Source organism: Tiliqua scincoides, chromosome 4 (assembly GCF_035046505.1).
Source record: "Tiliqua scincoides isolate rTilSci1 chromosome 4, rTilSci1.hap2, whole genome shotgun sequence".
Taxonomy (NCBI): domain Eukaryota; kingdom Metazoa; phylum Chordata; class Lepidosauria; order Squamata; family Scincidae; genus Tiliqua; species Tiliqua scincoides.
In genome coordinates, this window is record NC_089824.1 from 57,311,072 (window position 1) to 57,337,132 (window position 26,061).

At 41.8% G+C, this 26,061-nt stretch overlaps 1 protein-coding gene across 2 annotated transcripts in view; it reads right to left on the minus strand.

Moving 5' to 3' along the window:
- Positions 1–6,781: 6,781 nt before the first annotated feature.
- Positions 6,782–26,061, minus strand: part of DLGAP1 (DLG associated protein 1) — a 136,756-nt gene continuing 117,476 nt past the window's right edge. For both annotated transcript variants that reach the window (XM_066623635.1, XM_066623636.1), the window contains 3 exons: positions 14,343–14,434; positions 11,577–11,729; positions 6,782–6,991 (listed from right to left, as the gene is read on the minus strand). In XM_066623635.1, the coding sequence (XP_066479732.1) occupies positions 6,782–6,991; positions 11,577–11,729; positions 14,343–14,434 (455 nt within the window). The remainder of the gene's footprint in view (positions 6,992–11,576; positions 11,730–14,342; positions 14,435–26,061) is intronic.

Below are 26,061 nucleotides of genomic sequence, written 5' to 3' on the forward strand. Positions count from 1 at the left end.
CCTTGATGAAAAGCCTATAGAACAGCTTGGTGCTTTTAGGTATCTTGGTCTCCATTTTAGTGCTCAACTCTCATGGAAGTACCATTTTAATGCAGTTAATTTGAAAGCGACTCATTCTACTCAATCTTTACTTCAATTTACTAGAGTCCACGGGGGAAATTTAGTTGCTCCAGCTGTTGAGGTGTTTGCTAAAAAAAATAATTCCTCAAATAACCTATGGGGCTAAGGTCTGGGGATATACAAAGTCCCCTATTTTAGAATTGGCCCAGAATTCTTTTATAAGATCGCTTTTATCTGTTTCCCATGCAACACCTATTGTATATTTAAGAGCTGAAGTGGGATTGATTTCAATTGAAGCTAGCTCTCATATTGCACTTATTAGGTATTGGTTAAAACTGAACTCCACGAATGATTCCCGCCTTCCAAAGAAATGTTTTTTAGAACAACTTCAAAATCCTTCACAAGAGTCTTGGGCAAATCTGGTTAGACCTATAATGGATGAATACAGACTCAATTTAGAGTCCCTTCCTACTCTTATTACTAATGAAATCAAGAAGTTGCTCAAAGAAAAAAATTAGCCTTTATTTTAAGAGGATGGATTTATGTATTATTTCCCAAATGTCATCTGCACTTTGGTTTCATGTTTATAAAACATCTTTTGGTTTGGAAAATTATTTTATAAATTTAACTGCTGCTCTGTTATGAAAAGCATTTACGGCCCTCCGCTTTCAATGTATGCCATCGGCCTGGTTGGAGGGGAAATATAATAATACCCCCTTTTATCAAAGAGTTTGTCTATGTGGACTAGGGGTTATTGATGATATCTTTCACTATTTGTTTAGTTGTCCCTTGTATGAACATCCTAGGAATCAATGTCTTGCTGGTATACTTAGATTATTGCATGATAGACCCTTGCCTGCTCGGCTATGCAGTTTGCTTGCGGGTACAGATGTTACCATCACCTATCAAGCAGCAAAGTTTGCTAAAGCCGCAAAGAAGATCCGTGCAAAACTCCATAAATCTTAAGGATGAGTGCTTCTATTGGCTATTGCTATATATTTTGTTGTTGTTTTTTCTTTTAATGTATTGCGACGACCTATGGTTTTAAGCAAATAAATTTAAATTGAATTGGATAATGGAACTGATCACCAGGTTCTGCCTCGCTGGAGGTGTTCAACAGGCTGGGCAGGCATCTTTTGAAGATGCTGTAGTAAGAATTTTCCTGCTTCAAGCAAGGGCTTGGATGGTCTTGTAGGTCCCTTCCAACTCTATAATTCTTACAGCCCAATTCTAAGCTTCCCTGGCAGCCAGTAGTACAGTGGCACCAAAATTGTTGCCGCTGTATCCTGTGGGGCCAGGGAAGCAGCCAAAGGTCTCTTTGGGATAAGGGAACATCTGTTTCTTCACCCTGTGTCGAGCCCTGGCAACCCTGATGGGTATACTGGGATCTGTACCAGCTCGAGAGCTGGTGCAGAACAAGGAAAGCTGTGTGGACTCCACGGCTCGGAAGCTGGAATAGGATTCGGCAGTAGACTCTGACGCTGTCCCCCTCCCCCTCCTGGGCCTGATCAGCCCTGTGAACATCCTTCCCTTTGCCCAGTTTTGCCCCTTCCCTGCTTTCCTCTTGGCTGGGAAACCTTCCTGCTGCTCCGCGGGGATACTTATTGCCCAGCAGTCCTGTCAGTACTGAGGCCCAGCGCCAACTGACATTGGCCTCTCCGGTGGTGTTGGGTGTCTCCTGCCAGCAGAAACGTGCCTTATGGCAATTTTGCGAATCTAGCACTTACACGGCCAGTGGCTTACACTGTTAACCATTTGTCGTCTGGCTGCTCTTTTTTCCTTTTCAAAATCCCAGCTTATTTTACATGGGGGGTAGGGAATATCAGCATCTGTATCATTTGCCCCATGCATGGGACAGTAATGTAGGGGAGTGATTTCAAGCAGAAAACAGATGAGAGGGGATGGTTCAGGAACTCCTCCACCAGTGATTCTCTATTCCATTAGTTCTCAAACTGGTGGGTTGCGACTCACCAGCTTGTGTAAAGCTCCTCCTGTCCCTTTAAGGGGCAAGGGAGGGGGCAAGGACAATGAAGCGAACCCCAGGATCTCGTCGCTAATAGGGGTGAAAGGAGGGTGCTTTTACTAGCTACAGGCTGTTGCAGGTTGCAGGGAGCCCTGTGCAACCCTCCGCAGGGCTCCCCAAGGCTTAGGAACGTTGAAAAGAAGAGTTTGCAAAGCACTTCCTAGTTGTGTTCACAAACAGGAAGTCCTTTGTGAACTGTTCTTTTCAACTTTCCAAACCTCAGGGCGCCCAGTGGAGGGCTGTGTGGGGCTTTCCGCAACTCCTGCAGTTGCCTGTAGTAAGTCAAAGTACCGTTGTAAGTGACGTGTTCCTGGGGATCGCTTCACTGTCCTTGCCCCCGCAGTGATCCACCTCGGGAGTAAAACTCCTGAAAAGTTTGAGAACCACTGCTCTATTCAACCAGGCAGCCATCTATTACTGCTTTTCATTAAAAAAAAAATGTTGGGAGACTTTTATATTTGTCTCCGGTGTAACATCTTGTTTGGCCCAGAAATCAAACCCAAATCAAATCAAACCCATGCAGTGTAAGCTGTGCAGAAACAACTGAATAGAAGCTGCTCGGAATGGTAAGCAATTTGCATGTGCAGTTCCCCAAATGATTCTGGTAGTTTTTAACTATTACACAATGGCAAAAAAAAAAAACAACCCAAAAGGAGATATTTTTCTGCTCTTGGATATTACAATCCTCTTGGCCACTAATTGTTCTGTTATCCATATCAAAACAGAGTCTGAAATATTTATAGGGATCAATGCTAGTGAATTCACAGCTCAGTCAAAAAGACCACTTTTTTTTTTGCAAAGAGTGCATGTGAATTTGTATTGAAAAGGCACATCTCTTACAAGCAGTGCATTACTTATTTTATTAATTTGCTCTTTTTTACATTATGGGAAACATTAATCTATTTACATTTTTTGATCACACACAACATAGGTAGATAATCCTATGAAAACCCAATTCGTAATGCTCTCTATCTCTCCATCTAGAGGCTTTGCAAGTTGTACCAGTTTTGCAAATCAAAAACATACTGATTACCATGACTGGGAATGCGGTAGAATGCAAGTATTTCAGTGATTTACATTCTAGTTAAAATATGCATTATAAATTAGAAAAAACAAACAGTAAATTCACAAATATAAAGTTTAAATTAAAGTGATAGTGCACACCAAAATGTTAAGGGAACACCAATAAATAAAACAAAATATATTACAAATAACTTATTACTATTTACCTTTTCAATATTAAAATGTTTAATCCATTTCTTCATCTGTCATTACAAAAAGATTTAAGAGTATTTTATGGAAACGTCTGCAAAAAAATATAATAAATACTTTTAAACTTTTGGTGTAGGAGACCAAAAACCAATATTTTTTCCCATTTCCCACCACCCAGAAAACCTCAACAATTGTTTTCAAATACTGATAGCAACAGTTTTTCCACTTAAGCAGACTTCAGCTTAGAAAAAAATAAATACAGAAATAGCAGTTCCACCAAAGTTCAGCACTTTCAAATCCCATTAATCCCATTGAAATTAACAGAATTTTAAAGTGTTTAATATTGAATGGATTGTGCCCTAAATGTATCTTGATTGTGGTCTTAGATAAATTAGTCAAGGAGTCAACAAGTGGCAACTGTAGGGAAAAACTTCAGTTTCTGTAAGGCAGCCTGATGAATAGATTTGTTGTGCCAACAAAGTATTAGACAGAATAGGAACACTGCCCACCGAACTACTGCAGTATTACAAACCATGACATCATACTTGAGTTGTATGCAAGTGTTTAGAAACTGGGTGCCAGCTGGGTTTTGCTGGAAAACCAAGTACAAGTTATAACGTCCTGCGTGTACATAAAGCCCATATGAATTACCAGGCATCATGCTCACAACAGATTCTTTTGTAGTTCATACGAAAAATATTTTATGATATATAAATGCAACTATCCTAAAGTACAAAACTTGGGCCCTGATCCTCAACATATTTTCTTGATGTACAACCAAAGAAAATATTGGATCTTCCTAATATGCAGTTAGGCTCACAGCATATTAAACTGTCAGATTTATTGCACAACACAATTATTTTTAAGCTATCTGTCCATCAGTCTTAACGCCTATTTCATGAAGGGGTTCTAATAAACAGATATGTAGATGTGAAAAAGGTATTTTGTTCATTTGCTTCTTTATACATCTTAATACAAATGAGTTCCCAAAGCTTTTTTTTTAAATACATAGCACGACTGTATGTCTACAGGTGGCAATTGGCACTATGTAGATTGAGAACAGTGTGTCAGCCTTCATTGCTACTACAATTTTAGTGAAAAGTGTTCTTAAAATAAAATAAAAACAACCCTACCAAGTACAGTGCTCTTGTAAGTACTTGAAAGTCAGGCTTTCCCAAATTCACTTTATGTGATGGGTTACACTGGGTTTTTCATCATTCTGTGTAAAAGTCTTGAAAATATTAAATTATTAGCCCTTTACTTGTAAAACACAGCAGTGATATTTTGTGCCCTGTTTATACACATATAGCTTGGATATATCAATGGCTTTGAGAGGTAGCAATTTCTTTAGTGGTTTTACAAATGTTTTATGAAAGTTTCCCTTGCCAAAACCTATTACCTCTCCCAAATTCTGGAACAAAATTAAAATTGGCACCTGACTAAGATGCTGTATTTTGTGATGCGTCCTGGCATGATCTGAGAATGCATAATTCCAAAAAAGATCAGCTTTTTAGTGGTAACTTCTGATGTTTTGAGATGTAAGCTCTACAATTAAGCCAAGCATGTAGTTAAGGTTTCCACAGTTGGAATGTTTTGACAGCCAGGGCACCGAAAGCCAACTCTGGTGAGATGCTAAGTACACATCATGCATCAGTCAGTGAACAGGGTGGCCACAAAGTCACTGTGCAAGAGTCTGCGTGGATTTGGATTAAAAGTCATTTAATCCTGCATTGGGGCACTGTGACCACTCTGTACTTTATTACCATAGCATCTCTTGGTTACAGAATAAAGATCTCTCTTGGATTTGTGACAAGGGCCACTACCTGCCATGTTCAACATGGGTGCCCATGTGGGAAAATTGATGCTCCAAAAAACTGATGTCCCAGGATTCCTAACATGACACTTGACAGAGCACTAATGAGAAAGGACTACATACAGCTCAGATCTAAATCTACCAATTTGAATCAATGGAAAGACTAAGAATAGGACGCATCAAGGGCCAAACCTTGTGATTGAACCCAAAAGCCCCACAAGGGCATACTCTGCTACTTCTCTAGTGTTTTATGGACTCATAAAACTTATAGCACGGCTCATACCGTCTCTGTTTTTCAGGATGCAACTTAGTGGGATATTGAATGCCATCCCTAAACTGTGCCAAGAGAGTGTCATGCTCTCTGCTGTCAAGATAGCTCGTGCAAAGTTGGCATCTTCAGATCGTTTTCCCACCAGTCCTCTTTCAGAGGATTGCTTTCTAGTCTTGATTTCAAAGAGCTTACAGGTATGTATACACTGCAACCTTTGGAAACCATTCTGTGAAGAAAGAGGCGCTCCTCACCATCTGATGTTCTGTGACGATTGCTTGATTTAGCAATGGTAAGTCTTTTCTACTTTAAATTAGAGACCAGAGGAGAAACTTGCACTCAGATGTGAAGCATTTGATGTAAGCTGTCTGATTTGTAGCGTACAAACATGTATTTCATTTACTGCATTCAGCAAAAAATGTCTGTGTGTATATGTGCAAAATCCAGAAGTCTTACCAAGAATAAGACAGCAGCAAAACCAAGGCTTTTTTTTCTGTTACAAACTGAGGAAATCAGTACATTACAATAGTAATTGACAATATACTACAATCTTAAAAATTTTTACTAGTTAGTTGGACAAATATATTCCTTTAATCTAAACTTCAGCCATCTTTGTATCTTTATACCTTGTTCTCCTTTTTATTGCCTTTTTAAAAGCAGACTATTCCCTTGGAAGATCGATTTTACAATCTTCTGCTGATCAAAACAGGTTCTAAAGTGAGACGGAGGAAATAAATGAGGCAGTTTAGGCAGCTGCGGGTCTCTCTTCATGGGTTCATGTGCATCTCACCTGCAGGACGTGCTTCACATTTTGCAGCACACCTATCTCCTTCCAATTTGTCAGGTGAAAAGGCATGATTCTCAGCATCAGAATAATGTGTGCCATCTGTTTTTAAAAAATAATAATCATATGAAGAAGGGATTCTGAGCCAGAGCTACTTTCATCATTACTGAGGAAGGCAACAGAATCCTAAAGGTTTACCCTGCAACACTGGCTTTCCAAAATATCGTATAATTGAATATTGCTGTACACTAGATAACAGACTAGCTTTAAGGACCAAGAATGAATTAATTGGTGTATCTACTATACAGAGTTCTGTGCAAGTTTGTGTGTGTGTGTTGTGGGATCCTTTACATGAGTTGAGGTGGTAGCATCAGTACATGTGACAAAGCATTAGGCTGACATGGGCAAACCTTTAGAAAGCAAGGGTTACTAGCGAAAATCTCTGGAGGATTGACAACTACGCCACAGAAGTGTTATTTCATTGGGAGAGAAGAGAGAGAGAGAGAAAGAGAAAGGGAAGGGGTATACAAATACTTATTGGTGTCTCTGAACATGGACCTAGAAGGGCAGATTATACAAGAGATGTTTCTTGCCATTAAGAGTCCTCCTGGTTGGATCCCTTCATAGCCTGGTCTGGGCTTCGGGGATGTAAATCTCAATGCTTTCGGCGCTTTCAGTGGCTGAGTTCTGACGGACAGACGCGGCTCGTTTGGCAGCCATCAGCCGTTTCCGGGCCTCCTGACGCTGTGAGCTCTCCAAAGAGCGTTCTCGTATGAGTGGCACCTGACCTTTCGATGGCTTCTTTGGCACTGGAGGAGGGGCCCTTCTCTCCTGATCAAAGCAGAAGGTTAATGACATTATACAGCTTCTCAGGGGAAAACAAAAAAAGGGGTGGTTGGGGGGGGGGAAACAACTAGCATAGGTCAGTGGTTAGAACACACATTTTATCTAAAATTTGTTAGTGCTAGCATTTTTTTCTTCATTGAACTGGCTTTGGTATTCAAGGACATCCAAAATAATGTAATCTTAAGGGAAAGATGGGTGACATAGTTGTCCATGAGCACAGTGCATCAGCCATACGCTTGGCAGTGAAAGGACTGAAGCTCCCACAGTTAAAACATTGCATGTGATTCCCTCTGGGGCTTCTAGACTCCTTTTTCTGGAACCGAAGTTTAGAAAGGAGAACATCTTAAACAGAACTTAATACAATGTTCTAAAAATTAATGTATCAGAAAATCGCTGTGTAATTAAGACCACTTGCCACCCAACTATTTGAAAAATCTTGGGATGACTTACTAAAGTTAACTCACCATATTAGAATAGCGCATAATAGATACGAAAGACACAAATAATGATTTTTTTCCTTATATACAATATACATACACAAGACTAGATGGGCTTACAACACTGAAGACTTATGGATATACTTCCACACAATTATATGAACTAGCAACCTGATGTTAGTTATCACAGCAAGAACTTTAAAATAAAACAAAGTAAAAAAAAATGTGCTTGGAGGTGACTTATACTGGTAACAGGTCACATAATACAAACCTTGGGTATCGCTATAAAAGTGCTTCTTAAAGTTTAGCATTGTGCTGAATTAGCACCAGAAGTTAACAATTAAATTGCAAACTCCAAAGCTGGTGGGACTTAAAAATCATTCTGAGAACATACATTAATCATCACTTTGGCATCCAGATAACAAAAGTTAACAAGGAGAAACGTATATATACACATGCTATATATATACATACATATATATACATATATATATATTTTTTAAAAAAACTTCAGAGGTATCTTCAGAGAAAAATGTATATTACATTGGGATTTGCAGAACACTACAATACAAATTGTATGGCCACAGCCATCAATCATTTAAACTATATGGCTTTCAAGCTTGACCGTGCTTTCTTGAGCTGCAATCCTATACACATTTACCTGGTAGTAAGTTCCGTTCAACTCAGTGGGACTTACTTTTGAATAGACGTGCATAGGATTGCACTGTCAGAGCAGGAATTATTCATTCCGTTATACTACATTAAGTTTAGCTTCTAATTTTCTCAGTTTTATCAAAACAGCTTTCATTGCCTGATTAATAAGGTCCTTTTAACTGACTTTGTTTGAAACATTACATTTCTTCTTCATGCAAAGACTGATCTATGCTATTTACCCATACCTGGGAAGTGGATGAACAGTAACAAGCACATATATAAAAACAAGTTCACAAATATTGTTCATTTTTCTTTTAAATGTGGAAAATGAACAGTTAATTTAAGATCCTGAACATGTGCATTCAAATAGCAACAGATGGTAGCTACCCACCACAGAACTTTTATCCTCCCATTACAGGCTGCATAAATATTATTTTAAAAAATAAAATAAAATATTGCTTCCTTATTTTGTTGTTGTTCCTATATTTTAATAATGGCAATAAAAACATTAATCCTAATAAGGTATTGTAACATGAAGGTACCTCATGAAAAAAAAATGTGGTGCCATATTATCTCCCAGTATTTAAAGCTTAGATAGTCTATGGAGACAATTGTGTACTTGAATCTAGGTTTTTAAAAACAAGTAAAATGGAAAAGTGCAATTCACAAATACTGTGCAATAATAAAAGGTGGTATTTCTCTAATTCTGTGATTTAAACAGCAATTGTACTCTTTTGATTTTTAGAGGTTCTGCTTAAACTTGTCCTTACCAAGTCAAGGACTATTGGCAGAAAGTTATATAGGTCAGATAGCCTCTTTTTTTATTGAGCATTTAGAGGGATCCATTTTATTATTGGTCTAAAAGAATGCAGCAGGTTGTATGTCAACAACAGAAGAGAGCAAGATTACTGTGAGGGGTGTAACAAAGTTGTGACTGCCTACGGTACCCAAATACCTAGTGGAACATATTCCAGTGTCCTTCCTTATCCCTTACTTCTTCTTTCTCTTGTGTCTGATGAAACAGACATATTTGTAATCATACTGACAGTGTGGGGAGAAATTCCAATTCTGACATTTTGGGAAAAATGGAAATATTTTTAGTATATATTTGATAGTAATTATTTGACTAAAATAATATATGAAATATATTTGACTCAAAAATAATATGTGAAAATATAAAAGTAACTCTTAAACACCTGGAAAACTAAAACATCCAAGTGAATTTCTCCAAATACTGTGCTAAAAGATTAGGCAAAGACATAGAAAAAAATTAGCCATAGTATAATTTGAAATAAATATGGGCAGGTTTAGATATTCTAAGGAAGCAGGAATAAAAAAAGAGCCTGATCCTATCCAACTTTCCAGTGCCAATGCAGCTGCAATGCAGCCCTGATGTAAGGGAACAAATATTCCTTTGAGGAGGCCTCTGTGACTGCCCCACCACCAAAGGATGCAGCACAAGCCTCACTGGCACATTGGCTCATCTAACATTGGAAATTTGGATAGGACTGAGCCTTGAATTATGCATCCTCTTATTGTAATTGTTTAGAGCTATAGTCTTCAACTTGCCAAGAGCTGTGACCCACCTCAAACCACAACCTGCAACACAGGACCCACCTTCCTTCCAGACTCAATGGCTGAGAGGAGTGGGTGAGTGAGTATCCATGGTTCCTCTTCTTTTCCTTCCCACTGGTAGCTACTGCACCATTCTGCCCTTTCGTTCATGCTAGGCCAATAGGGAGGAAGGGCAGAGAGTGGCATGGCAAACAGTGGGTGCCCAGTTTTGAAAGGGGAGGGTGAGAAAGAGGAAGCAGGTGAAGGAAAGGAGAGGAAGTGCCATGGTAGGGGTGAGCAGGACTGGGTGGGAGATTGATGAATGCACTGAAGATTGGGGGTGAGGGAAGAGGTTGGCTAAAACAACCTCTCCAAAGTCAAAGTCTCCCCAGGATTTATCTCACCTAAGGCTGCAGTTCAAACTACAAAAGAAAATGGTGGTTGACACTGCCACAACCTACTTGAAGTCAGGTCACAACCCACTTCTGGATTTTGCCCCATATGTGGAAGGCCTCTGGTTTAGAACACCGGAAACCTTCTAAGCATTTTCTTATGAAAAAGCAAAGATAACACAGAAGTTTTTTTTTTTAATTAGTCAGTATCTGTGTCCAGAAGAATCTGCAGCTCTTATACTTTGCTCTTTTATTTATACAAACTGAAGTTTTACACAATGAAACAAGTTGCAGCTCTTTCATATGTTAGCCCCTATGGATATGCTAAAATTAGGGAACATTAAGGAAAGCAACATATTTAAAACATTATTATTTTAAACATTACACTATTTTACTCTTCATTGTGAGAGAAAGTATTTCAGGGAAGGATTTCACTTTTTCCAAAATGTCCTCCTCCTGCCATTTTTGCACTCTGGAAAGAAGAAGAATAAAGGTTTATACACAGAAATGTGCATATTTTTTGCTCTTGCTCCCACTCCAGCTGATGCTCCTATCACTATTTCTGGTGCATTATTTGCAGATATCTATTTAACATTCAGTAGCTAAATTTGATCCTGCTCTTATTTATGCTAAGAGAAATTTGAAGGGAGAAGACCTGGAATGTTAACCACATTCTCCTGGAATGAGTTTCATCTTTTAAGGGCTTACTGATGCTTCTCGTGCATCTTGTCACTAGATGACCCTACAGCAAGGTAAAATTGATTTGCTGCATTTTGACCAATATCTGTTCCTGACACAAATGCTGAAAACAAACAAGCAAACAAACAAAGCAGATGTGCCAATGCTCAATTGGGGGGTGGGGTGGAAAAGAGACAAAGCTTACTCTTGGAAATACAGGAGTCTTGATATACTCCTATTTAATGTTCCAGAATTAGACTGTATTGAATGAAAGAAATGAGGTGAACCCAGTTATGAGATCGCCCTCGAAGTGAACAAACCAAAGCAATGATGTGAGAGGTTTACCATGTGACCTTTATGGTGGCGTGGCTTGAGAATACCCATACATTTATCCATAGGAATGGGGACTGATTAACAAGTCAGTGATTACAGTACGTCCCTGTTTTTCTCTCTTACACATTTCAGAGAGCAGTAGTAAACAGAACTCTTACGCTAGACAGTACTATGTACTGACTATATGATTTATTTAAAATTTAAGAATCAATATATGAGGCAGTTCCTTCCAACAGTTGATTATCTAATATGATTATACGTTAAGTATAGTAAGACAAATGAGAACATTCCCATTATTCAGTTCACAGAAACAAGTTTGCCTTAAAAATATGCCTGAAACATATTACAGATAATATCCCAGGTGATTATTATGTAAACATTGCTTTTTTCCACAATGAAATTAATCTGATAGGAGCTCCATTTCACGTTTTTAACGTCAGTGCTGTATGCAGAGGCCTATTTAATCTGTCCAGTATTTGTGCAGGGTTTTAAATGAAGCATACAAAATCGACAATGTTCTACCTTCTTGTCATGCGGATCCATCTGTTTCCAATTATTGGCCTTTAACTGATGAAGTTCATCAAATTTCATACTAATATTTTCTATGGACAACTGCAGCATATCCCAAAACCCTGCTAAATCCTGGGAGGCTGGTCTTGGATGTGCATTAGGATTCTGTACAACAGGGAAAAAACATGAAAGAAAATATTTGTCCAAGAATGTTTCAAAAATACTTGCAAAAGTAACATGACATTGCTTTCTACCTTTGCCTACCTTGACTGCCATGTCTGACTCACCTGGAATAGAGACACAGATTAATGATGCTACCTAAACTAAAAATCACAATGTTTAATGTTGTCTGGATGAATCTGGATATGGGTTACCAAAGAAGGTTTGCGAATCACTCCATCTTCAAAGAGAATTCTATAATAAGAGAGGGTATCGTCTGGATCATAATTAGCTATAGTTGTCTATTGTTTCACTAACTGTGTAATGCATATGCCCTGCTGACAGTCTCTGTCAAGCAGGAATATAGATTGCTTTTGTAGTGTATAGGTAAACTATTGAGTCTTTAAGTATGGTGCTCTGGCCTATGGCATCTGTGCTAAACAGAATATTAGTTAGAATTCTACTTGATGTTTATAAATATATAGATATAGATTCTTGATTGAAATAACATGTTCTAAATAAACTTTTCTTTTGTTCAAGAGTTTGTTGTTAGTACTTTGATGTTGAAGCTCTGGGTAATGCACAAAGCTCCGTATTACTGCACAAACCACTGTATATGAAACAACACAGAGGAGATCTGGGCTTACTAGGGGTACCATCTTGTCAAAGTTAAGTGCTTTTAAGTTATCTGGACAATCCAGAACATGCATAACTTTCTCCAGTGGAAATCAAAAGGGTTATAAGTGTTTAACTTTGTTAGATGGTGCCTAATTTGAAAAGTGATATAAAGTGCTTGTTAATTTGTGAGCTCAATCCTGTAGTTCGCGGCACGGGTTTGTGCCGCAGACCATAGTCGCAAACGTGCTATAAGGCACGTTTGCAGGGCTCACCGCCGGCCTCCCGCTGGAGCTAGCCGAGTGCCGGCCGGAGCTGGGCTAGTGCGTGGCGGTTGCCTGGGTTCTGCGGCTTGGCGGTCTCCCGGACTGCCGGGCTGCGGAAGAGGAGGCGGGGGCATGGGGGAGCTGTGCTCCGCAGGATCCAGGGCGCTCGTGCAGGACTGCCGCCCTACATGAATGCCTTTAGCACTGACCTTTTGATCAGCGCTAAAGAGAGTAGCCCCATTGTGAGGCTGCTTCCCTTACTCGGGGGAAGGTGATGAAAGTCCCCTTTTCCCGAGGTGCCTCCCGCGGTAGCACAGGATTCAGCGGGAGCCTTCCTTGGAGCCGCCGAGCCTGGGCGCTGTGGGCAGCTCAGGATTGGGCTATGTATCAGTAAAAACATGTGCTTGGATCTAACTAAAGGAATCTCTCTGCCTCAGTATAAAGAAAAGCATAGTGTGGTGATAGCTACAGGTGGGGCTTGGTATTCACGGGGGATCCGTTCTCAGACTGAAAATCGGATACTGAATCAGATACTGAAAATTGCGGAAAAGGAAATCCACGAACGTCTGCCTCTTAAGCCCCCTGGATGGGTCCAGAGCTATTCTCTGGTCACCTCTGGAGAGCTTTCTGATGCCCACAGAAGCTGTGCATGTCCACCTGTGATCTTTGCAAGCTTCAGAATGGCCTGTAGAGGTGAATAAACATGACTTACCACAACTCTGCCGCTTACCAGAGCCTGCAGCAGCCTCCCAGGGGTGCAGGGAGCTCCTGTGCCAGCCTCTGCAGGGCTCCCCAACATGCAGACACCCTCAAAATCGTGATCGCAACCACTTCCAGTTTCGCAAACGCAAAACCGGAAGTGGTTGCGATTGCAATTTTGAGGGTCTCTGCAACGTGGGGAGCCCTTGTGGAGGCTGGCATGGGGGCTCCCCGCACTCCCAGGAGGCTGCTGCTGGCTCTGGCACATGGTAGCAAGCTCCTCCAAAGTGGTGTGATCCAGCGGGTTGCGTTGTTGCCTCCCCCCCCCCGCACACACTTAGTGAAGGCTCAAACCGTTCCTGAGAGTTTGAGAACTGCTGCAGTAAAGGTTAACCCAGGTCCAAACTACACGCAACATTAAAAATGTGCTGTAACCTTTCATCTGCCCTGCTTCAGACTGGGGATCCCTGTGCCGCTATTTCCACTGAGGAGAAAGCTTTATCTATTCTGTAAAATAGCTCTGAACCAATCAATGGAAGTCACACCCACATTTACCTTTGACCTAAAACAGCACATCTAGGATAAAATGTAAATGCACTTCCCAAAAAACATTATCAAAAAGCCCGACTCAACTCTCCGTTGTGTGATCCATTTGTTATTTACAGCCATGCCGAACTGCAATGAGAAAGGCTAAAAGGTATTAATGTTACCTGTTAAATCTCTTTAGGAACAGGCTGTAAAACTGCAAGATTTATGGGGAAAAACTCTTGTGTTTGTCAGCTTTCATTGCCAAATAACACTAGGTTTCATTGTTGCTGAAAAAAGCATGGTTGCTGTATGCTGTACGATAAAAGATCCAGATAGCAATACATTTATATTAAAACCTATATATTTAATTTCTATATTATATAGATTAAAAGCTCGAGAAAAACAACAACATACATAATCATTAAGAAAATGTTATATATTTTGGTACAGAGAATTAATTTCTGAGAATAATTAAAGATGTCACATTATGGCCATTATACATATTACATACCAGATTTTCTTCACACAGTTCTCTGAATTGGTAAAATTTCTGAGCCATAAGAAGCTGGGCACTGCCAACTGCAGTTCGAATTTTACCTAGAACTTGAAAGGAAGCAAAACGTAAGAAACGGTTGCAGGACAACATCAGGATACTGTCACATAAACAAATGCTGGCAGTCTCTCCACTGTTTAAAAAGGAACTTAGGGATGTTATGCTGCTTTCAAACATCCTGGGACCGTTTTGAAACTGAATATATGTTCTCATCAATGTAGGGTCTTTCTGCTTAATTTATCAATGCAGGAAATGCTACAACCAACTGGCGTCACTTATAAAAATGGCGAAAAGGATGAATATCAGCTTCCAGTGCTTGTTCTAGCAGCTTTGATATAACCTATCACCCCATCATTTTTCTTAAAATGGATGCTAAATGAGAGTTGCACAGAACTGTCACGTACAGCAAGTGATTCCCACTTGTTCACATATACAGTCAATCAATCAATCAATCAATCAATCAATCAATCAATCAATCAATCAATCAATCAATCAATCAATCAATCAAACCTTTATTGGCACCCCTGTACTAAATGTATGCTCCTTTTATATCGGAATATTATAAGATGCTGAAATGCATGAAACCTAGCAGTACTCTACTAAGGATGATTTCTGCCTTACTTGAATTTGCACTACTATGAATGGTAACTGTTTTTTCTGTTGCTTGAATTCTTATAGGTTTTAGAGACCTAGTTGGCATTGTACATTAATTATAACTCACAGAATTAGCATATTTGCACAACACCAAACCAAAGAGATATCTGAAGTCAAACTAATTTCCACAGGAAACCAGACAACATCTGTGACCCCTTAAGTTGTGAAGATGTAGTAGGTGTAATCTGCTCTTCAACTGAACTGCAGAGGACATGCTCAATGGGGACACGTTACCAGTATTACATTTTCTGGGCTTTCAGATGTTGTAAGTGGGACATTTTTCAGGTGCACCCTAACCTTAGAACATCTGTGGAATGTTTCATCGCTCACTTCCTTCAAATTCCTGCTTAAAGCCCACCTTTTCTGTGAAAATTTTGGTACTGGACGCTGTAGTCAACACTCCCTAGTGTAACTAAGTTTGAGTAAGCATAATGGAAACAACTGCATCTCCTCCCCCTGCATACTCCACCTCTGTCTCCCTCTCTGCTCTTTCCCTTGTGTCAGTATCTTGATTGTGAGTCTCTAAAGGCAGGGTCCTGTCTTTGTGCTCCAAATAAAGTACCAGGAAAGTGGGTGTTGCTGTATAAATAAACAAGCAAAAAAAGTAAGAAACAAGGTGTGTGAAGGGCAACTCAGAAACATCTGTACACACGACATATCTGACTGTGCAAGCATTTCATATGGACCTGAGGTAGTTAGTATGGGGGGGCAGCTAAGTAAGGGCCCAATCCTCTCCAATTTTCCAGTGCCATTGCTGCTGTGCCAATGGGGCATGCACTGCATCTTGTGGTGGGGCAGCAGTCACAGAGGTCTCCTTAAAGTATGGAAACATTTGTTCCCTTACCATGGGACTGCATTGTGGCTGAAATGGCGCAGGAAGATTGGATAGGATTGGGACCTGAGTCAGCTAAGAGAAATGAATACAGTATGAACTGATATGTATCCCAGAATGCCTTGCAAAATCATATGCCTGGAGTCAACTATAGGATTGCATACTTGTACTGGCACACAGTTAGAAAGATTAGCTCCAGGATACACTGTGTATCACAGGTGGTCTTGGAGTGCAACCTTCTGATAGCAGTTAATGAAGACAAAATGTTTGGGCTGATTTTATCTGCAGGGAAGAGCTCTACACCCCTGAGGCTAGATTTTCTGCTCCCACATTTGTAAAGTGAAACAAGGATTGAAGAATATGGTACCTTATACAGACATGTGTCTTACAATAGGTACAGAAATATGTACCTTTCAATAGAATGGTAAAGAACAAAATACACAGAACTAAACTAGGCTGTATCTGCAAGCTTTTTCGGTGTGGTTACATATACATACAGCATCACAAATCCAGGATAACTCTTCCAGGATTACTCTTCCCACTGCATCTACTTTGGAACATTCTTAACCCAGTATAGCAAAGCTAAGCTGCTAGAAGATCACAGGAGATAGAAATGTGTAGGAAAGAACTGCAAGCACATGAAAGCAGAGACCAACCTTTTCAGTTTGCTCCCTGACTTCAGGCATCCACTGAGAGGAAATAACTGTGGACTTGAAGGTTTAAGTGGAACCTATCCAGCGCACTGCGCAGGGAATTCTACACAGACCAGCCATTCTTGTTTATAAGGGCTGCGTGTCTAATTCTCTACACACTGTGCTGAAAACGTACCCCTTGGTGTGTCTAGCCCTTTATTCAGCCTAATGTGCAAACCACTCAACTGAAAGGAGCCTTCAATAGCAGGGAGGAGTTGTCCGGAGAGCTTTCATGTGGTTCCCATTGTTAGGAAAACTCTTCCCACTGCATCTACTCAGAACAGCTGCCTGAGCTGGGCCTGCGCCATCTGACACTTCACAAGGCATCTCAAGAGCTGAAAGGCAGAGTTGGGGGAAAGAGGATAGAGGCAGTCACTCAACTTTGCCTCAAGATAGAGGTTTTGTGGGGGGGGGGAGAAACAAATTTGCTTGAGTGCATGTATTGGAGACACAAGTTACTTAGAACTACATTGTTTGGTGGTGCAGGGCTGCTCGCACTTCACTGAATGATTCTGAATTACCCTGAGTAGGAATAATATTCCAAAACCACTGGGTGAGGGAGTGCCTTCACCCTCAGACAGTTGAGTGCCTGGTTACTGTATAAAAAGACTTCTCAGCTGATTGTGAGATGAATGCCAATGCTGGTTCATGCTAGTTGCTAGTTTTGTTATGGCTGCTCATCAAGTGCCAGAAATTCCCTGAAAACAGGTAAACTATGGTTGTGCCTCTAGTAAATACTATCAAAATACAGCAGAGTGGGAAAGATGTGGAAGCCGTGAGTACAGGTCTTCCCTCGTTATCCACTGCAGTTCTGTTCTGAAACTCCTAGTGGATAAACAAAATTACGGGATAAGACCCACTTCCAGGTTTCTTGCTCCTCCATTGCTCCTAATGGAATAAGGTCTGACATAGCCCATTTATAAAATCAGGAGGTTGCACATACACATCATGGCTTGTAACCCGTAATGGATTTTTCCTCCAGAAATTTGTCCAATTCCCTTTTAAAGGCATTGGGCAAGATGCAATCACCACATCCTATGGCAAGGAGTTCCACAGACCACAGGATGTGGTGATGGTATATTGCGTAGATGCCTTTAACAGGGGATTGGACAAATTTCTGGAGGAAAAATCCATCACGGGTTACAAGCTATGATGTGCATGTGCAACAATCAGTAGAAATGGGTTATGTCAGAATGCTAGATGCAAGGACGGATGCAGGTCTCTTGTTGTCTTGTGTGCTCCCTGAGGCATTTGGTGGGCCACTGTGAGCTACAGGAAGCTGGACTAGATGGGCCTATGGCCTGATCCAGCGGAGCTGTTCTTATGTTCTTAGGTCTTGCCACGACATCCACAGGAGTTTGATTCTGGGACACCCTGCTGATGTCATAAAATGTGTTAAATAAAAGCAGTTTTAAAAAATAAAAAAGTGTGAGCCTTTACAATTGTGGTTTAAAAAAACAGCTTTTCTTACTGTTGTAGAGAGGCAGTCAGCAATTAGAAATGCAAAGGACCCCTAGCCTTTGCCTGGCACAGTTGAAAAATGGAATGATTGCTTGCATGATTGTATCTCTACAACAGTAAGAAAAGCTGTTTTTAAAACTGTGATTTTTAAAGCAGGGGTCTCCAAACATTTTGGCCAGAGGGCCACATCAAATATCTGGCACGGTGCTGAGGGCTGGAAAAAAATTAAATATAATATAAATAAATTAGAGATGGAACTTAGATGAGTGAATAAATGAATGAATGGGCTCATTTATTCAAACTCTCTGGCCCTTAGAACACCCTCCAGATGCAACAAGAGCACAGTTCCAGTCATGTTTGGCCAAGTGGGCCAGAGGCTTTCAGGGGAAAAGAGGCTGGCTGCGGGCCGCATCTGGCCGCTGGGCTGGAGTTTGGAGACCCATGTTTTAAAGGGATGCATTTTTTTCCCCTTCTCCAGGGATCAGTACATTCTTTCTCATTTGCAGTGGCCATTCATGCTGAGTCAAATCCGTGTATAAAAAATCCACATATAACAAGGTTGGACCTGTATTTTCAAAAGTCTAGTTTTCTCTAAGTACCAAATGTTTTCAGTACTCGGGAGGGAATGCTCCTTTCTCTAAGGAAGGCTAAGGTCCTAAACAATGTTGGCCATATGCCTTGAGTAGTAGTTCTACTGATGCAACTTCTCCAATCACCGTGTGTGCGCGCCCCCGCATATGGTGCGTGCATGCATTTGTCAAGGCCATCTCAAGACCCCCAGAGGCAGCATGCCAAATGCTGCCACCTTATCCAATGGTGTGCCAGACTGCTCTTACTCTCTGATGTGCTCACTCAGCACTCTCCGCCCTTCCACACTTTCTCTCTGTCCCCCCTCTTCCTTTTCCAGTGCAGGGAGTGGAAGGAGAAAGAGGAGCAATGGAGGCAACCAAGTGGACAGAGATGGATGCCCCCTACCAATCTGCTGCCTGAGATGACAGCTTCAGTTGACCTCACTAATGGGCTAGTACTGGTGTGCGGGTGTACTTGCAGTTCCTGAATGTCATCAGTTCTATTGCAAAACAGGGCAGATGGTTCCTTATTCTGGGCAAGCCATCTCTTTGCATAGCAAGTGTGGTATGTAATTCAGTTCTAAGAGAGCAAATGCTCTCTTCTATCATCATCACTTCCACTTTTTCTTTACTATTGTACTTGCATTAATTTGGTTGACTTGCTACAGTATTTTTCTCCCACAATAAGAGAAAGTGGGGTACATACAACTGAAGCAGTAGTTGACTGTGGGGACTGAGAGTCCAATTCTGGGCTCGGCACACCAGCTCACCACCGGCGTGCACTGTCGCAAACGGGCCCTACTGCCAGGTGAGCGTCGGTGGTAGCCTAGTGCTGGCCAGAGCTGGGCTACTGCGGGGTGGGCACCTGACCTCTGCCGCTCAGTTGTGCAGAACACTGAGCAGCAGAGAGGTAAGCGGGGGCATGGGGAGAGGCGGAAAGGAGGTGTTCCGGGGAGCGGGGAGGTGGGCAGAGGGTGAGGAGGAGGTGTTCCCGGAAGGCGGGAGGTGGGGAAAGGGCAGGGAGAATGTGTGCCGGGGGAGGGAGTGGGGAGGGAGGGAAGCGGGACTGGTGGAGCAATGCTCCAGAGCCTCCATGTTAGGCTCGCCACCCTACATGGAGGCTCTTGATTCACCCCCGAACTTTTGGGGCTACTCTCTTTACCTGGCTGCTCTCTACCATCCCCCCCCATTGTGGGGCTACTCTCTTTACCTGGCTATTCTATTTTCTACCACTACCACCCCATTGTGGGGCTACTCTCTTTATGGGGGGGAGGGGACAAAAGTCCCTTTCTCCTGAGGAGCCGCTGGCAGCTGCCCAAAGCGCACAGAATGGGGCAGCAGCCATTTTCGGCGCTGCCACAGCCACACACACCAGGCAGCTCAGGATTAGGCTGTGAATCAGTTCACAGAAGTGTTGTTTGAACAGGAAAAAATTTTCTGGACACCTTACAACAAATGTTGTGCATCTATCTAATCTAATGTGCTTTAAAGTGTTTCAGATAATTGTTGTCATCCTCAACCCTCTTCACTAGTAAAGTTCTGCACAATCCGGTTTTGTATTAGTGTAGTTTTTCATAGACTGGGTTGTAGAGCTATAAAAATATGCCTAATATACAACCAGCTTATTTCTGACATTTGCTGAATGACTGGTAACAGCAGGTTTTCAAAATGAGGATTGTGACCTGATCAGCAGTGAGGGAAAGAAGACAACAGCAAACTGAAAAGGGGAGACAATGCAATTCAGATGTGTAGTATGCATATGAATCCTTACAGTCCACCTTCCGGCTAGGATAAATGATATCTAGTTTATTCATGGGACCAGTCCTGCATTTAAATATCTTTAAGCAAGCCTGAAAAAGACTTCAGGAAATTCATAGTTAAGGTAACTACCTTAATTTCAGTGATTAGGAAGGAAAAGGAAAAGATAACCAACAAAGGAACTAATTAAAGAAGGAGAAAGCTTTGCTGACAATGTTTGCATTCATTTGCATGAATCATGGGGAGGGAGTGAAATTTCACTGCAAAATGTTACTTGAAAGCTGAAATTTCAGGTAGTCATGTTGGAATGCTGGCAAAATCCAAAAAAACAACTTTATTAGAACCAACTTTGTCAAAAACACAACATGCTTCTGTGTTCATCAAAACACTCTCAATTAGGCTGGATGTTAAGCTGAACAAAGGGAGGGGGGAGAGAAACTGGTGCTGCTGCTGGATGTGACTGAAAGTCCAAGTCTGCTGTTTGTAATAATTAGAGAAATACTGAGGTGCTACAAAGACTAACAGCACATGCACAGGTCTACACTGTTAATGACATTGGTCCAAATAGATAAATAAGGGGAAGCCAGCCCTGTTTCACCAAGGGAATTTTCTCTGTAGCCTGTCTGCAATAACAGCCCCCCCCCCCACAAAAAATCATAGAGATTTTCAGCCCTCCCCAGTGCTAATATTATAATGCTGTTGTACAAAATTGATGGTAAGTCCACACCTGGAGTATTGTGTCCAGTTCTGGTCACCGCATCTCATAAAGGATATAGTGGAAATGGAAATGGAAAGAGAGCGATTAAGATGATTATGGGGCTGGGGCACCTTCCTTATGAGGAAAGGCTACAGCATTTGGGCCTCTTCAGTCTAGAAAAGAGGCGACTGAGGGGAGACATGATTGAGACATGTCAATCATTATGCAGGGAATGGACAGAGTGGATAGAGAGATGCTCTTTACACTCTCACATAACACCAGAACCAGGGGACATCCACTAAAATTGAGTGTTGGGAGAGTTAGGACAGACAAAATAAAATATTTCTTTACTCAGCGTGTGGTTGGTCTGTGGAACTCCTTGCCGCAGGATGTGGTGATGGCATCTGGCCTGGATGCCTTTAAAAGGGAATTGGACAAGTTTCTGGAGGAAAAATCCATTACGGGTTACAAACTATGATGTGTATGTGCAACCTCCTGATTTTAGAAATGGGTTATGTATCAGAATGCCAGATGCAAGGGAGGGCACCAGGACGCAGGTCTCTTGTTATCTGTTGTGCTCACTGGGGCATTTGGTGGGCCACTGAGATACAGGAAGCTGGACTAGATGGGCCTATGGCCTGATCCAGTGGGGCTGTTCTTGTGTTCTTAAAAAGATGTCAGGTTGTCAGGTTGAACATTGAAGGTTTTAGGGACAAAAAGGAATGGCTGTACTCCCTTGTACATATAAACACTATCTTATGCTGCTTTTGCTTTTGAATGTATTCACAGCCTCTAATTGTTGCAGCAATAGGTTCCCAATATTTTCCTGGCCTGATTTTTTAAACCATTGCCAATTTCAGAGTTTATTTAGAACTTCTTGAGAATTTGGAAACAAAATAGACGTAAGGCAACCTGCAACAGGTTCATGTGTGGTCTTTTCCCAAGTGGGCCACATAGTACCATTATCTCGGTGTTACATAAAAATGAGTTTAAATAAATAAATAAGTAGGACCTCTTTAGCCACAGGATACCATAGTTGGCCAGCAACCATATGAAACATAGAAATAAGATAACTATATTTAGACTGTAATCCTATACATGTTCACCTGAGAGAAGGCTCCACTGAACACAGTGGGACTTACTTGTGAGTAAATATAAGCATAGGATTATGCCGTTAATTTTCTGCTTATTATGGGAAAACAGAGGATAAAGTTATAGCTGAAACTCCCCCTCCAATCCAACTAGAAGCTACACACAAGTAGAAGCAAGCCTCCATGCACTTATCCCTAGCTGGATGTGGACATAAGACCATAAGAAGAGCCCTGCTGACCAGGCCAAAGGCCCATATAGTCCAGCTTCCTATACTTCACTGTGGCCCACCAGATGCCTCGGGGCACACAAGGCAACAAGAGACCTGTATACTGGTGTCCTCATCTGGCATTCTGAGATAGCCTACTTCTAAAATCAGGAAGTTGCACATAGATATATACAAGTAAACAGGTGCTGTGTGAGCCATTTCCCTTCCCAATCCAACAGCCGAGGTGGAGTTTCGGTACCCCTTTAAAGGACATGGAAATCTTGTAGATCAGCTGTTTAAGAGGCTATATTCATCCTCCTTCCACAAAACAGCTGATTTGGCAGGATTTCAGTTTTTTTAAAAAGGCTACTCTGCACACACTACTCTTTTTTTTTTAAACAGATAACTGCATGCAGAGAAAACTGGCACATTGTAATAAAATAAAACTTGTGCATAATTAGCTAGAGAAATACATCCTGATGATGTTATTCACTCAGCCTGGAGCCACTGGCATTCTAGCTTGTTTTCATGGGCAGCAGCACATTGCATTCCTAACTCGAAACATTCAGTCCCATCTGACAGTTTCATTCTTGGCGAGATAATAGCAAGCGTGTCTATGTAACATACAAGCCTCTGTCAAGCAGCCCTGAGCCATCTCCTCCAGACAGCTGTTCTATACAAGGCGGCATTGTCTCAGGAAAGCTTGTATCCTATTACTTCAAGTACTGGGGGAACAAGAGCTCTCTCAGCTGCCGGGGCATGGAGGGAAGCTCCAGTCTCTGCAGATTTCTCATTTGTTTGTTATCTGGTCAGTAAACTTCTGCGGACAATCTGAAGATTTGGGTCAGTTAAGATTTGGGTCCTATAAGACCCCCTTCCACAGCTTCAGCACAATCCATATAATAGATGGCCATGACGCCGGCGTTCGCTCTGCCTACTTGCAGCTTTACTATGTATTTTTTCATTGGATTCAGTCAGGCTAAGAAACTGTTGTCCTGTCAAAACACACAATACTCACAGGAAGCAGCAGCCACTACCACACAAAAACTGCAGATCATGTTACAAAGAAATCATTACTCAGGATTATTAAGCAGATGCACAGTTTAAATGATAAATGTGTCACTTCTCTTGTGATTGTATACATGTGACCTCTTCATTCTTCACAGATATTATTTACGTTCAAGAAGTAAGGCAGGGGAGTGGAAGATGCGGAATATCAGGGCATTTTAAACTTTTTAAACTATTTGTGCTGTCACAGATAACGTGTAAAAAGCGTTGTGGCACAATCACGACTGTGAGTCAGACAGATAAAGTTGGAGAGAGAATGCATATATGCATCACATTTTCCCAGCAACTTAATACCGTGGTGTGAAACAAGGAAAATGTGCATTGCCCTGGAATTAATGTAGTCGCTGAAGAATAATTATCAAGGTCCCCTGCTAGGTAGCAGTATATTTCTTGCAGCCTGACAATGCTGTTTGAAAAGCCCTGTATCTGAAGAAATTTAAAGCCTCAATTACTTGCTGCTAGAATGTATGAACACCAGTGTGTCTTTCAGGCTTGGAAAAGCCCAACAATACCATCTAAGAAATATAGTCCTTGGGGGCCAAAACAGTCACTGTGTGGCAGATCTGATCAAATTATTTTATTTTTGAACTTGAAAGCATCTTTGCAGTTCCTGAATTGGATCAGGAAAACGGTGATGGGGTAGGGATGAAATACTCCTTCCCCTGGGCCATTCTCCTGATAAAATGGCCTCCCCCCCCAGCTGCTACTAGCTTGCTGAGGAAAAGGACTGGCAGAATATAGGTCCCCATCTGTTTTTCCCAGCAGGGGCTGTAGCCCAGTGGCAAAGCACATGCTTTGCATGCTGAAGATCCAGTCCCACAGTCAATCCTCAACATCTCCAGGCAGGGTAGAAAAAAAATGAAACCCTTGCTTGAACCCTTGCTTGAAACCCTAAATGAAACCCTTCAACCCTTGCTTGAAACCCTTGCTTGAAACCCTAAATGAAAAATGAAACCCTTGCTTGAAACCCTAAAGAATTGCTACTAGCCAGTGTCGATAGGACTAAGCTAAACAGAACAATGTTTTTAAATACAATTTCTACGTTGAGGTCCTATGTGCCCATGAAAAGGACTAACAGCAGCACTGGCGGGCGAGGTGGCAGGGGTTGAGCAGGGAATTGGCCAAGAGGAGACGGCTTTAACCTCTCTCAACCAGCACTATTTTCTCAACCCAACCGCCCATCCCCCTTGCTGCTTTTAAGTTAAAAACAAATCAGACGGTCTGATAATAAATCTCCAGCATCGTGTCGGGCCCTGTTTGGGGCTGCAAAACTTTAAAATGCAAGACCTGATTTCACTTCTCCAGTATCTCCAGCACACTGAGAGGATGCGGGGACAAAGGAGCGAATAAGCAGCCCATCCTGGGGCATTCCGTGTATAAATGCTTTTATGCGAATGCCCGAAGTCTACGAGCAAAGGTGGGAGAACTGGAATGTCTGGTGACAAGGGAAAATATTGACATAGTGGGCATAACGGAAACCTGGTGGAATGCGGAGAATCAGTGGGATACCGCAATCCCGGGCTATAAACTCTACAGGAGGGACAGGCAGGGGCGTGTTGGAGGTGGGGTGGCCCTTTATGTTAAGGAAGGGATAGAATCCAGCAAAGTAGAGATTGAAGGTGGGTCCGACTCCACCGTAAAATTTCTGTGGGTTAAATTACCAGGCTTGAGCAGCGATGTAATACTGGGGGTGTGCTATCGTCCTCCAGACCAGAAATCTGATGGGGACCTTGAAATGAGGAAACAGATCAGGGAGGTGACAAGGAAGGACAGGGTTGTAATCATGGGGGACTTCAATTATCCTCATATTGACTGGGTCAATTTGTGTTCTGGTCACGATAAGGAAACCGGATTTCTTGACGTGCTAAATGACTGTGGCTTAGATCAGCTAGTCACGGAGCCCACCAGAGGACAGGTGACTCTGGATTTAATTTTGTGCGGTACGCAGGACCTGGTTAGAGATGTAAACGTTACTGAGCCATTGGGGAACAGTGATCATGCTGCGATCCGTTTTGACGTGCACGTTGGGGGAAGAATACCAGGCAAATCTCTAACAAAAACCCTTGACTTCCGACGGGCGGACTTCCCTCAAATGAGGAGGCTGGTTAGAAGGAGGTTGAAAGGGAGGGTAAAAAGAGTCCAGTCTCTCCAGAGTGCATGGAGGCTGCTTAAAACAACAGTAATAGAGGCCCAGCAGAGGTGTATACCGCAAAGAAAGAAGGGTTCCACTAAATCCAGGAGAGTGCCCGCATGGCTAACCAGCCAAGTTAGAGAGGCTGTGAAGGGCAAGGAAGCTTCCTTCCGTAAATGGAAGTCTTGCCCTAATGAAGAGAATAAAAAGGAACATAAACTGTGGCAAAAGAAATGTAAGAAGGTGATAGGGGAGGCCAAGCGAGACTATGAGGAACGCATGGCCAGCAACATTAAGGGGAATAATAAAAGCTTCTTCAAATATGTTAGAAGCAGGAAACCCGCCAGAGAAGCGGTTGGCCCTCTGGATGGTGAGGGAGGGAAAGGGGAGATAAAAGGAGACTTAGAGATGGCAGAGAAATTAAATGAGTTCTTTGCATCTGTCTTCACGGCAGAAGACCTCGGGCAGATACCGCTGCCCGAACGGCCCCTCCTAACCGAGGAGTTAAGTCAGATAGA